Raw genomic sequence first — 12,795 nt, forward strand, 5'->3', positions numbered from 1 at the left:
CTCTTTGTCCTTTCCCTGCTCCGTTTTATTATTTTATTATTACTGTGCACAAAACATTTAGATATCTCCTCAGCTGATTCATCACTGATGATCTACAGATGATCCTTGTGATTGTTAGTGTATTGTGTTGTTCGCAGCACTGTTTAGATTCCATTTGTGGCTTAGCTCAGTTCTCCCAGTTCAAGTTCCTGTTGGCTTCAGTTTATTTTTCTCAGTCGAGTGTGTAGTTTATATCTAGTGCTGTTGTTATTTTTCTTGTTTAGTATCCTGCTTGTGCCTGGTCTTTTTAGTTTTATATTTTTATATTAAACACCACCTGTGCGTTTGCAGCCCGTGTCCTCAACGCTGTGTACACTGTGACAGAGTAAGTGTTTGTAGGTCATTCTGAATGGTTTCTGGTTATGTCCGATGTTCCCTTTAAAATCTTATAGGTTCAGGCTGTAAATGTGTGCCAGCTCTGAGTCTGAGCTCAAGAACAAACCCCCGATAAAACAGTAAACCAATGCCACAAAGATTACAAAATATTTTATTGATTAAAAATTGTGATTCCGTTTTTGTGCAATCTTTAAAAACATTGTGTCCTTTACATAAAAAAAGCAAAATATGAAAAAGAAAAATCCTTCCACTGATGCCGTGGCGTCCGGTCTTTAAATGAATCCCAGAAGCACTGCTACAAAATATACAGCTCTCAAAAAGTGCATTCATCATTGATTCTGGTCGCTCAGATTCAAAAGCGAGGCCTGTCGAGATCCACTGGAGCTGTCATACAGTCCCTTTCAATCAACAACGTCAAATACGTATAACTTAAAGAATATATTAACAAATCTAAGTTTAGTACCTTTTGATTTAATCTTGAAATCAAAATGGCAATCTAAGTCTTAGCAGACGTTCTCAGCAGCGTGAAGACAACGATTTGATTAATGGGTACCGTCAGAGTCAATCAGGTCAGAATCTAGTGTTAGAAGGTGAGTACAGGCTACGGCCACTGACCGTTTTAAAAGCAAATCTAGCTTTAACTTTAGTATAAACATAACTCAGAGACGGATCAATTTTCAATTCCCTAAAAAAGGCTGTGCTTTAGGGTCAAATGTCAGCTACGATGCCTCAAAAAGAAATCCAGTGCCTGCTGTAAGCACTGCTCTGAGTTTGTCTAGTGTCATATTTAATGAATTGCACAACTTCACCAGCAGCTTTTCTTTCAAAAAGAACCAAAACAACAGATGAACTAAAGTGTAAAACGAACAGAAAACACCTGGGAATATTCAGACCAATACTGCTGTATAAAAGAAGACAGAAGCAGATTTCTCTGGGGTAAAATAAAATAAAATAAAAAATAGCCAGCCCTCCGTATCCGTGTGGGATTGGTTCTGGGGCCCACCACTGGACTACACTCGGCAGATACTCAAGCCCTTTATATAAGTTATATTTGCATATAACTTCTTCCCATACACGTCAAATCATCCTAGAGACCCTTTCACACATGCAGAGTGACCTAGCTGTATGTGTAAATGTGAACACCAGCTCTTCCCGGACTTTACGTGGCCTTTATCCTCCTACCTCCAGGTAAAGTCTGAGACAGAGCCGCTAATGTTCCGGAGTATCACACTATCACACTGTATCTCTTGCACATTGGCAACCACAGATCTGTCACATCAGCTGACGCCTGCACTAGTTAGCATCATGAATGCAGAGATGGGGAAGAGGGGGAAGCATCCTACAAACACAAGAAGCGAGAAAAATTGTGCTCTCTAGGACACCTGACCTCGACGCAGATTTTTTCTAACCATGGTGGGTTGAATCCGTGGATGCAGACCCAGATACGGAGGGCCCTCTGCGTATACAGTAGGTACATTTTAACAAAAAATCTTGCCTGAAAGGAGGCAAACTAAAGTAAAACACAGGATTGGCACAGATTTGAAGCAGCGGATGACTATTATTAAAATAAATAATCATGAGTGCTACGAGAGTTAGAAAGATGAGCGTGAGATTTGGCTACAGAAATTCCTGAAACTGCAAGAGCTGATTTGGGAATGGGTTCTAGTGTTCTTGAGGAAGAGGAGCAGGTGCCTGGATGATGCCCAGCCTCCCGTTCACTGTGAGTGTTTTCACTGGAGCAGGGACCTGAGGAACAAACCGTCAGTAATAAGATCACTATTCAGAATTCATTTTACATTTATCAACTCTTAAAAGCAGTTTTTAAAACAAACAGATGCTTAAATGAAGTCATTAATCAAAATTATTAATATAAAATATTATTTACTATATTAATTAATCTATTGTTTTACATTTCCTGCAGCAGTATCTCTTTAAAATGTTAAGGATATTTACCTTCCTAAGGCGCTCAGCTCCAGCTCCGGAGCGAATGGCCTCCAGCATGGCCTCTCTGGCTGACTCTGGGTTCCCCCCCGGGGGCAGCACCAGTGCTGGTTTGGGCGGGGCAGGAGGAGGAGGAGGAGGAGGAGGAGCTGGGGGAGCGAAGGCAGGTGGAGGAGGAGGTACAAAGGCAGGAGAATCAGATGAAGTTGGAGAGGGAATGTCGCTCTTGATGGCCCTGTCCTCCGCCATCTTGAATTGCTCCAGCTCCACTGCGGCCTCTGACCTGGTCTGAGGACATTGGGAGCGGAATTGTTAGAACCGACCACTGCACAAATAACAAATCCCATGTCACTGAAACACCAACATCAAGAATGTGTTCTAATGGAAAATATTAATGGAGCGCCCATATATGTGCTCGCTCAGACTTACTCCGTGCGCTCAGATTTTCTCAGTTTGTTCGTGTTGTGGATGAAGCGCTTACAACATAAGAATGAACGCATGGTTCAGGAGCCAGTTTATGTTTGGTGTAAATGCACCAAATGGTTCCATCTGAATCTGAATTTGAATCATATTTGCGGCACTTCTGTTCCAGCAGCATGGAATTTCCACATGAAATCTGGTGTCTCCCAGTCCGACTCAAACCACACTTAAAGGAGGTTTTAAATTTTAAATCCAGGTCTGTGAACATAACTGGGTTTGAGGCGTCACATACTCATGCTTGTGTTGTTACTACGAAAAGCTAAATACTTCTGCAAAGGCAGGTAACAATGGGAATCTCGTTTAGGGATGGGTGGTATCCCTATATGGTATGGTATATGGTATAACTGAGGGTGAGGGGGTTCTCTATTGGGCTGCAAGAGCCTCATATCTGTGAGTGCGGACACGGACACTTTTGAGTCGCCAATCCACCTGCATGTGGCCGATCCACAACATGTGTTTTTGGACCGTGCGAGGAAACTGGAGCACCTGGAAGAAACCCACGCAGACACAGGGAGAACACACCACACTCCTCATAGACAGTCACCCAAAGGAAACCCACGCAGACACAGAGAGAACACACCACACTCCTCACAGACAGTCACCCGGAGGAAACCCACACAGACACAGGGAGAACATACCACACTCCTCATAGACAGTCACCCAAAGGAAACCCACGCAGACACAGAGAGAACACACCACACTCCTCACAGACAGTCACCTGGAGGAAACCCACGCAGACACAGGGAGAACACACCACACTCCTCACAGACAGTCACCCGGAGGAAACCCACGCAGACACAGGGAGAACATACCACACTCCTCATAGACAGTCACCCAAAGGAAACCCACGCAGACACAGAGAGAACACACCACACTCCTCACAGACAGTCACCTGGAGGAAACCCACGCAGACACAGGGAGAACACATCACACTCCTCACAGACAGTCACCCGGAGGAAACCCACGCAGACACAGGGAGAACACACCACACTCCTCACAGACAGTCACCCGGAGGAAACCCACGCAGACACAGGGAGAACACACCACACTCCTCACAGACAGTCACCCGGAGGAAACCCACGCAGACACAGGGAGAACACACCACACTCCTCACAGACAGTCACCCGGAGGAAACCCACGCAGACACAGGGAGAACACACCACACTCCTCACAGACAGTCACCTGGAGGAAACCCACACAGACACAGGGAGAACACACCACACTCCTCACAGACAGTCACCCGGAGGAAACCCACGCAGACACAGGGAGAACACACCACACTCCTCACAGACAGTCACCCGGAGCAGGACTCAAACCCACAGCCTCCAGGTCCCTGGAGCTGTGTGACTGTGACACCTACCTGCTGCATCACCTACTGTTATACCACCCAACCCTAATCTGGTCACTTGTAATCTGCAAAGTGGACACTCCTTAGAAGTAAAACTGATTTGCCCTGCCTGTTCCCACCCTGTCATGCTCACCTTCTTTAGCCTTGCAGAGTTACTCTGAGCTCTGATGGCAGAGAGGAGAGCAGTCCGCTCGTTCTCGCTCTCCAGGTAGGATGGCTTCTTGGTGCTGGTGGTGAATGAGCCAGTCACCTACACACAAACACAGCAAAGTTATGAGGAACATGTCTTTGCGGTTTACATTTTTGCATGATTAGATCATTAAGATACACAGGCAAATGACACACCACAGGAGCATTTTGTAGTTCTATGGTTACAGACTGTAGTCCATTTGTTGCTCTGCATACTTTGCTACCCCTCTTTTCCCCTGTTTTTCAGCGCTCAGGACCCCCACAGAGCAGGTGTGATGTGGTGGTGGATCATTCTCAGCGCTGCAGTGACACTGACGTGGTGGTGGTGTGTTAGTGTGTGTTGTGCTGGTGTAGAGTGGATCAGACACAGCAGTGCTGCTGGAGTTTTTAAACCCTGTGTCCACTCTCTGTCCACTCTGTGAGACACTCCTCCCTCGTTGGTCCACCTTGTAGATGTAGAGTCAGAGACAGTAGCTCATCTGTCGCTGCACAGTGCGTGTCGCTCGTCCTCTAGTCCTTCATCAGTGACACAGGACGCTGTCGGCTGGATGTTTTTGGTCGGTGGACTGTTCTCGGTCCAGACACTGAGGAGTTTAAAAACTCCAGCAGCACTGCTGTGTCTGATCCACTCTACACCAGCACAACACACACTAACACACCACCACCACGTCAGTGTCACTGCAGCGCTGAGAATGATGTGAAAGGCAATGTTCTGGAGTACTTTTTAAGGTCTATTCTTAATCTTAAAGCTTCCTTGCAAATGGTCATTACATAAAATGGTTTAATATGTTGTAAGAAGCCTGAGATATTGTTTTACATCAGACCTTCTGACCTCAGACATACCTTGCCATCTACGCCCCTTTAAAGCAACACTAGGTATAATTTATACTTTAAATTACAGCTTTAAAATCTCCATGACACTCCACTGAGCTGTTATAGGGAGAACAGAGCCTGCACTGCAGACACTGCACTATGTAGCCTCTGGAGAAGTGGAGGAACCCTACCCGCCCACTCTCTCTTCCATTTCATTTCAGTACAGTGATGTTAAAGTGAATTACACTCTGCAGCTGAAGGGGAGCCCAGGAACAAAAATACCACATATCACCACCTAATGTTGCTTTAAGAAGAAACCTACACTGAGTGAACTGTGACCAAACATGTGACTCTGCGCAACTCTCAGAGCCCAAGCTTGGAGCTGCGAGGGCACACAGGTAGAAGTGATTTAAGACGTTCACTTCCAAAGAGGTTTGGAAGTGGATGTGTGTTTCCACAGCAATTATGGCCCTAAAATTGTGGCAGTTGAAGAAGCAGTGCGTGAGCCTTGAAAGAGCGTCTTGTGCCTCTGACTGACAAACCCTCATGCTTGTATTACCTTCTTGAGACGTTCAGCTCCTCCTCCGGACTGAATGGCCTCCATGAGGGAGCTGTGCAGAGACGTCTCCTTCTCCACCGACTTCATCATTACAGGCTTGAACTTCTTGACCGGCCCAAACAGAGTGACCTGGTTCGGTTCGGGCAGAACCCTGGGGCTGTGCATCTCCGGCTTCTTTGGGATGGGTGGACGAGTAGGTCTCGATGGACTTTTTGTAGGGGAGTCGTTCCTGGACGTGTTGTCTTTAGACTGCGTGGATTCAGAGTATGTAGAAGTGCGGGTTTGTTGTGGAGGCTTGTTGTTTACGGGGCTGGGATCCAGAGACTGAGCGCTTGCTGTGCTTGTGAACTGTGGTTCCTCAGAGCATTCCCACTTCTCAGAAACATGAGTAGGGTAGCTCTGTGAACGCTTGGGGCCAGAAAAATAAGCCACTGGATTATGGTATGGTCTAATCTCAGGTGTAAAGCATCGGTTAGCTGGCTGACTTTGTCCATCCAAAGCTGATTCAGCCGTTTCCTGAATTCCATTTACCCTAGCCGAGGCTTTCCCTGTGTATTTAGCAATAGCCGAGGCCACGTATTGACTGGAGGTTCTTCTGGAAGGCTTCAGAAAAGAAAGATTTCTCCTCTGCTCTGAGACAGAGCTGTTTTCAGCTGGATCTGAAACAGGAAGCTTGTTTATCACTGCTGATTCTGGGGGGTTTGTTGACCCAATGGCCTCTTTTGGGCATTCCTCAACTGTAGGCTTCTCTGGAGGGCAAGATATTTCTTTTACAGGGACGGGTTTGGGTAGCTCAGCTTCCCAAGTCTTCACAGAAGCCCCTTTGTTGGCTCCAAGGGCCGGATCCTGCTTCTCCGCTGAACTCCAGAAAGCTTTGGCTTTGCCCAGGAGCGGAGAGTCCAGCTCTTCGGCCGATTCACGGGGACCGCTATAACGGTCCTGGGCCGAGGATGGCCTGGCCTCTCTGTGTTTGACCATGTTACCCAGCTCGTCGATCTTAATGGCGCCGGTTCCGAGGGAGCCTGCAGGTTTTTGGGAGAGGGACATGGCTGGTTTGTGCGGGATGACGGTGAAGGTTTTTAATCCGAATCTAGACACAGGGCTGTGGGAGATCTTGATTTGTGCAGCGGTGGGAGTTTTAGAAGGCAAGGTTGAGGGCTCCACTTGAGGGTTCTCCATGCTGTAGCTCCGGACAAAGGGTGGAGGCCTAAGTGTGCTGTCTGCCATGGTGGGAGGCCTCTGGGCAGCAGGACGTACCACAGGACTCTGAGACCTCCGTGACACCGCTCCACTGAGAACACTGGGTTTCTCCAGCTCCACTTTGTTTTTAATGGCCTGACTGAAAGGGCTGCGCCGACATTGATCTGTCTGGGTTTTACTAACGCTTCCTTTGTTGTTTCGCTTTTGGTCTTCCACACTCAGCTTGTTTGAGCCACCCATGACGTCTTGTTTGTTCTCGGTTCGTGTTGTGCACATAGCTTCAGGGACACACAGACCGGGTCTGTCATCATCAAGGACTTTGTCGATGGCAGTAACTGGAACGTCCACGTCAACAATAGAGACCGGGACTTCTTCCTCCACGCTCACAGACGCCTCGTCTGAGCGATTAACTTCTAACACAAAGAAAAGAGTTTCACCAGATTTTAGTCATTCGTAAAGAGAGCTCATGTCGTATTTGTGTTCCCACTCACATCAACCCTGTGCTAATATCAGTAAAACAATATTAAAGTAAAACAAAGCAATATCACAGTGTCAGCACAGTTTTGAGTTCATTAAAGGGGATGTTTACAGAGTATAATTATATTTTAAAATGTTTATGTGTTACATCTAGTCGCTGTCTAAATACAAACTTAACGATTACAATTATAACGATTTTGGAGCGTTTCTATTGGTCATTCGTCTGGAAATATTCACACAGTGTGAAGGACAGCTGCTGTGTTCCAATGATGTAGTAAACTAAACACCCACACACACAGAGACACGTTTTTAACTGGACAGCGATGATACAGTTGTAATTCAGAATTCAAGCATTTTCCCACTTTTCTGTCATTTTTTCATAAGTCTGGTACAAAATAAAAAATTACAATTTTCATTTTATTTAAAAAACTAAACGCCTTGCTATGAAAAGCCTTACTATGCTACGTTCCCGATGGCTATCATCGAAATCCCCATCTTTAAATCAGCTAAACCCAAACTCACATGTACTTTTTCATACAATATTATCCCAAAGAAAAGAACAAATCCATCCAATGCTTTAGCAGCGCTTTTTCCTGATGGAGCTCGTAACAAACGCAGCACCCAATAAATTCTTCACTCACCGTTTTTACACTACTTTGAGAAGAGAGAAGAAAGAGAACAGAGTGAAAACGACTAAAAACCAGAGCTTCTGTTCCTCGCTCCTCACTGCTGTGCGCTCGGGGTCGGGGTGAACAGCGAGCGGCTCATTATCATTTAAAGGAACAGGTGCTGAAAGCGGGCGTTCTGAACAGGGGCTGTTTACACAGGGGGAGAACACTGCTGTGGGGTTTTTTTTTGTCTAAACTGTCTTCCACTTGTGGAAAACATAGAATTATGTCCCCTCTTCAATACAACATCCACCTAAATCCCCATTTTTAACCACTTCACTTCCTTCCCTGGGACTGAGAGTGCATGACAAATATCAGTGCGTTTCACCTGCGAGGTCCGCGTCCAGATCAGCCAAGGTCAGGTGGATTTGGGCAGTGATCTCGGCTTCCTCCTCGTAGCTGTTCTGTTTCCTCTCTGGCGGTCGCACCCCTCCACTGCATCACATTACAGAATTACAAGGAGTTACAGCATGAGAGAACGTCATCAGGAATATGCAGCACTGATTAAAAGACCCTCTAACGACCCCAAAACCTCACGACTACACTTTCAAACTACTTTTATAGTCAAGCTGTAATAATACTGCAATTTACTGAAATTCTTCATTGTCAGTACGCACTGTGCAGTCAAGTGGAACCCTTAGACTCGACCGTACACACACCCACTGTCTATTTTATCAACTCCACTGACCACACAGGTGCAGATCTACAGATGTAGTCCGTCGGTTGCTCTGCATACTTTGTAAGCCATGATAAGGACCCACACAAGACCAACACAGAGCAGATATCATCTGGGCGGTGGATGATTCTCTGAGCAGTGGTCTACACACAGGACGCTGTCGGCCGGATGCTTTCGGTCAGTGGACTGTTCCCAGTGCAGCAGTGACACAGAGGGGGTTTAAAAACTCCAGCAGCACTGCCGTGTCTGATCCACTCGCACCAGTGAAGGAACATTTGTTTGGCTGTAAGTATGAAGTTACTGTTGCTCTCACTGGCTGCTGATAAAAACGTGCTGGAATTACTGAAAGTTATAAAGATATTCTGAGGTATAATCACCTTTTCATTAATAGAATAATAAGCCTAGCCCTGGAGAGGTTTACTACAGGGTTGTTTCTCAACAGGATGCACGATCTGGGATTAAGCTCCAGAATCTGATGTGGCACCTGTCCATCCTGATCACACTCAGCGGCCCGTTTTCTCCTGAATCTCCATCTGAGGAAAGCTTTTGCATTATTTAAACACTGCTGCAAAACCATCACCTTGAAAAGTCAAAGCTCTAAAAGGTCTCTTCCTCCACCACTCGGACGGGCTTTTTACGATGAGACACAGGCCCAATAAACAAACCTATGATGTGGACAAATGTGCAAATTAGACTTTTCCTAAAGTGGTCCTTCAGAAACTGTGCAGCCTGCACATTAGCCTCGATGAAGGCTGGGAGAGAGCCAGCTTCAGCGAAACGCGCTGATGGACTGGGAGATAAATCTCTGTGCTAGCTCCTCTGGACGTGGAGAGCTGCAGCTGCCGCCTGCCAGGAAACCCGAGCGGGAGGGACACGAGATAAAATAATAATAATAAACACTGTTAACCTTGAAATGAACAGCACTCTGATTCAAAATAAGGAACAGCAGAAAGCCGCCTCTGTTTCCAGTTCATGAAAAGAGCACAAGGCCAGACGGCAATAACAATTCAACTTTACAGAAACCATTGTGGGTTCCTTGTCTAAAAGCTTGTGCACTTCGGACGTAGTTGATTCACGCTGCAGCAGTTTAAACAGAGCAGCTGCCAGAGATGGAGAGGGTGGGTGATGTATGATCTTGAAAACGTGCACTGAGAACATGCACCTCACTGTGAGAGTGTTGTAAGCGGGCCGAACCCAAACCGCAATGGTGTGAGCAGAGGTCACTCTCTTTTGGCAGTATAGGATGCTGTTGGAAGGCAGTGATGAAAGAATAAATCAGCTGAACTTAAAGCAACATTATGTCATATTTTACCCTAAAATTACAGCTTCAAAATCATTGTCATGCTCCACTGAGCTGTAAAATGGAGAACAGAGCCTCTGCGGTTGCTACTCTGGGCTCAGCACTGCAGAAACTGCACTATGTAACCTCTGAAGCAGGGTATTAAACTCAGAGCTCAGCTCATTGAAAAAACTTTTCCTGAGTTGAAGCTGGTATTATCTATGTATGAGCTACTGAATATTTGTGCTCTCCTCTAAGCGTGTTGAGCTGAAATCCGTTATGCTAACAAGCTAGCCTAAGATGCCCTGGCGTGCGGCGGTACCTCTGCCGTGAGCCCCAGGTGGCGCAGCCCTCGTCGCTGTCACTGGAGCAGTCTTTGGGCTGGTGGCCGGGGGTGGGCGAGGGGTCATGGTTCAGGGAGATGGTGTCCTCGGGGGAGGTGGGCTGGCTCAGGTCGGACGGAGAGCTGAGAAGACCAGAGTCGTCCGCCATGCCTTCGGAAGCTGCGTACCCCTGATCCGCCAAACTCTCGCTGCTGCACACGGACACCGTCTCCGCTTCCTGCTCCGCCTTCCCGTCCACGGAGTGCAGCCAGGCTGCGATAAGAGTGGTCCACAATGAGACAAAAGAGTCAGTGACATTAGGTCCATTATTTATGATCAATCAGGTGTAATTACAGGGTGCATGCTTCAAACACTGCAGTTCATTTCAGACCATGCCTGGTTGAGAGAGGCTTACAGGGGGAGTCAAGCACAGGACGAGAGGGGAAAACAGACCGGGGGGTTTTGTGAGTATACCTGCAGGCCCAAAATCGGCCAAAACTCCCAAACATGAGGTTTAAAGATGGTTACGTTTGGGCCAAGTGGAAAAGTTGATGAATAGATCAGTAAACAATGACATTTCAGCTTGTTCACACCTACTGCTCATACAGCACAGCGCCCCCTAGAGCCCCGGAGTAAAGCTGCGACCTCAGGCTTTTAACAGACATCCCTCCAACTCCTGCCTCTGTTCTATGCGACAGAAACGACACAGACGCTCCGACCAGGAGCTGAGAAAGTGAGACTCCCACAAGTGCAGAGGATGGAAATGGGTTTATTGCGCAGAACAAGACCAGACTCTAGTGTGAGTCAGACATAAGAAGTGTTACTTTATTAATCCCCTTGGAGAAACCGAGCCTCTGTATTTAACCCCCTTAAGACTGAAGGGTGTTTCATAAGGTTACTACACAATGTAAGGAGTGATGTCACAAAAACTGCTCATTTCTGGCCAGAGTGTGCAGTTAAGAAAGAGAAAAGCAGATTTGTTTCAATTCTGTCAGAACCTCGGTTTGGGAATCGGGGCCAAATGGAGCAAAAGTCATGGAACAGAGCCAAAATAAGCAGGCGGCTCAACGTTCGCCCTCTCCGCTCTCACCGTGTTCATCTACAAACCCTCCACTTTAAGTCCAAGTCTCTTTTTTACTTTCTCCAACGACAGCCCTCTCCATTCATTTCCCAGAGTGCAGCCTGTTCTCCCACCCGCTCTGAAGCTTTCTTTAATCCGCCCTGACACCAGCCCCCACTCCCCAGCTCCAGCTCCAGGACAGGACACTCTCTCGGGCTTCTGCTCCTTAAATAAAACTCTCAAGCGTCTTTACAGCGCAGGAGGCCAAACAGAGAAGAACGCTACGTCTGGTTTAGATTTCATTCGCTCAGAGAAATGGAGAAAAAGAGTTGCAACCTGAGAAAGTGATGCAACCTGTAGGTAACCTCGGGTCATGTGTGTGTGTGTGTGTGTGCGCTGTCAGATCTGGACGAAGAGAGGGTGAAGAGAAGCCTGTTCCTGGATATATCATGAGTCATGTGCTGTTTCCCAACCGTTTCCCAGCAGAGCATTAAAACACAGCAGCTGCGACCACAGATCTCACACACACACACACACGATTAATGGCAAAGCACATGCCACAGCCGTGAGTAGGAAGTCTCATACACTCTCACTCTCTTCCTTTCTCTCACATGCACGAGTGAAGCCATGACACACAACCACAAACACAAAAGCACATCTCTGGGTAAAAGCAGGTCCTAACCCTTCCCCCATCACCCCACACCACCACGCTCCCTTATCTCAGCTCCACAGTGTGGTTTGGGGAGCGCTGGTCTCACAGGGAAGACGTCCTCCTGCGACGATGAACATCTCTGTGCCTTCTGTCTACATTTAAACAAACTGTTGAAATAACTCTGGCATGTCGTCGCTGTCCAGAGGAAAACTTGTATCTCCGTGTTTGTGGATGTTGACATTACTACATCATTTGAACCCAGCAGCCATCCGTCACACTGTGTGTGAATTAACACTCCAAAATTACTCTGAATGAAATGTTTTACATTGACTTCCATTTAAAATGGAGAAAGTTTTTTCAAAAAGCAACAGTGTCTCTAGTAGTGTCTCTGTCACAGCTCCAGGGTCCTGGAGGTTGTGGGTTCGAGTCCCGCTCCGGGTGACTGTCTGTGAGGAGTGTGTTGTGTTCTCTCTGTGTCTGTGTGGGTTTCCTCCGGGTGACTTTCTGTGAGGAGTGTGGTGTGTTCTCCCTGTGTCTGCGTGGGTTTCCTCCGGGTGACTGTCTGTGAGGAGTGTGGTGTGTTCTGTGTCTGCGTGGGTTTCCTCCGGGTGACTGTCTGTGAGGAGTGTGGTGTGTTCTCCCTGTGTCTGTGTGGGTTTCCTCCGGGTGACTGTCTGTGAGGAGTGTGGTGTGTTCTCCCTGTGTCTGTGTGGGTTTCCTCCGGGTGACTGTCTGTGAGGAGTGTGGTGTGTTCT

The 12,795-nt window shown here is 47.1% G+C and overlaps 1 protein-coding gene across 7 annotated transcripts in view; it reads right to left on the reverse strand.

Annotated features, from left to right (window-relative positions):
- Window positions 1–524: 524 nt before the first annotated feature.
- cobl (cordon-bleu WH2 repeat protein) overlaps window positions 525–12,795 on the reverse strand; it is a 112,410-nt gene continuing 100,139 nt past the window's right edge. For 5 of the 7 annotated variants that reach the window (XM_066682375.1, XM_066682373.1, XM_066682379.1 and 2 more), the window contains 6 exons: window positions 10,328–10,601; window positions 8,379–8,485; window positions 5,706–7,318; window positions 4,278–4,394; window positions 2,329–2,604; window positions 525–2,121 (listed from right to left, as the gene is read on the reverse strand). In XM_066682375.1, the coding sequence (XP_066538472.1) occupies window positions 2,038–2,121; window positions 2,329–2,604; window positions 4,278–4,394; window positions 5,706–7,318; window positions 8,379–8,485; window positions 10,328–10,601 (2,471 nt within the window). In that variant the 3' untranslated portion in view covers window positions 525–2,037. The remainder of the gene's footprint in view (window positions 2,122–2,328; window positions 2,605–4,277; window positions 4,395–5,705; window positions 7,319–8,378; window positions 8,486–10,327; window positions 10,602–12,795) is intronic. The other 2 variants (XM_066682376.1, XM_066682378.1) reach the window with 2 other exon arrangements.

This window comes from Hoplias malabaricus, chromosome 10 (genome assembly GCF_029633855.1).
Source record: "Hoplias malabaricus isolate fHopMal1 chromosome 10, fHopMal1.hap1, whole genome shotgun sequence".
Taxonomy (NCBI): Eukaryota; Metazoa; Chordata; class Actinopteri; order Characiformes; family Erythrinidae; genus Hoplias; species Hoplias malabaricus.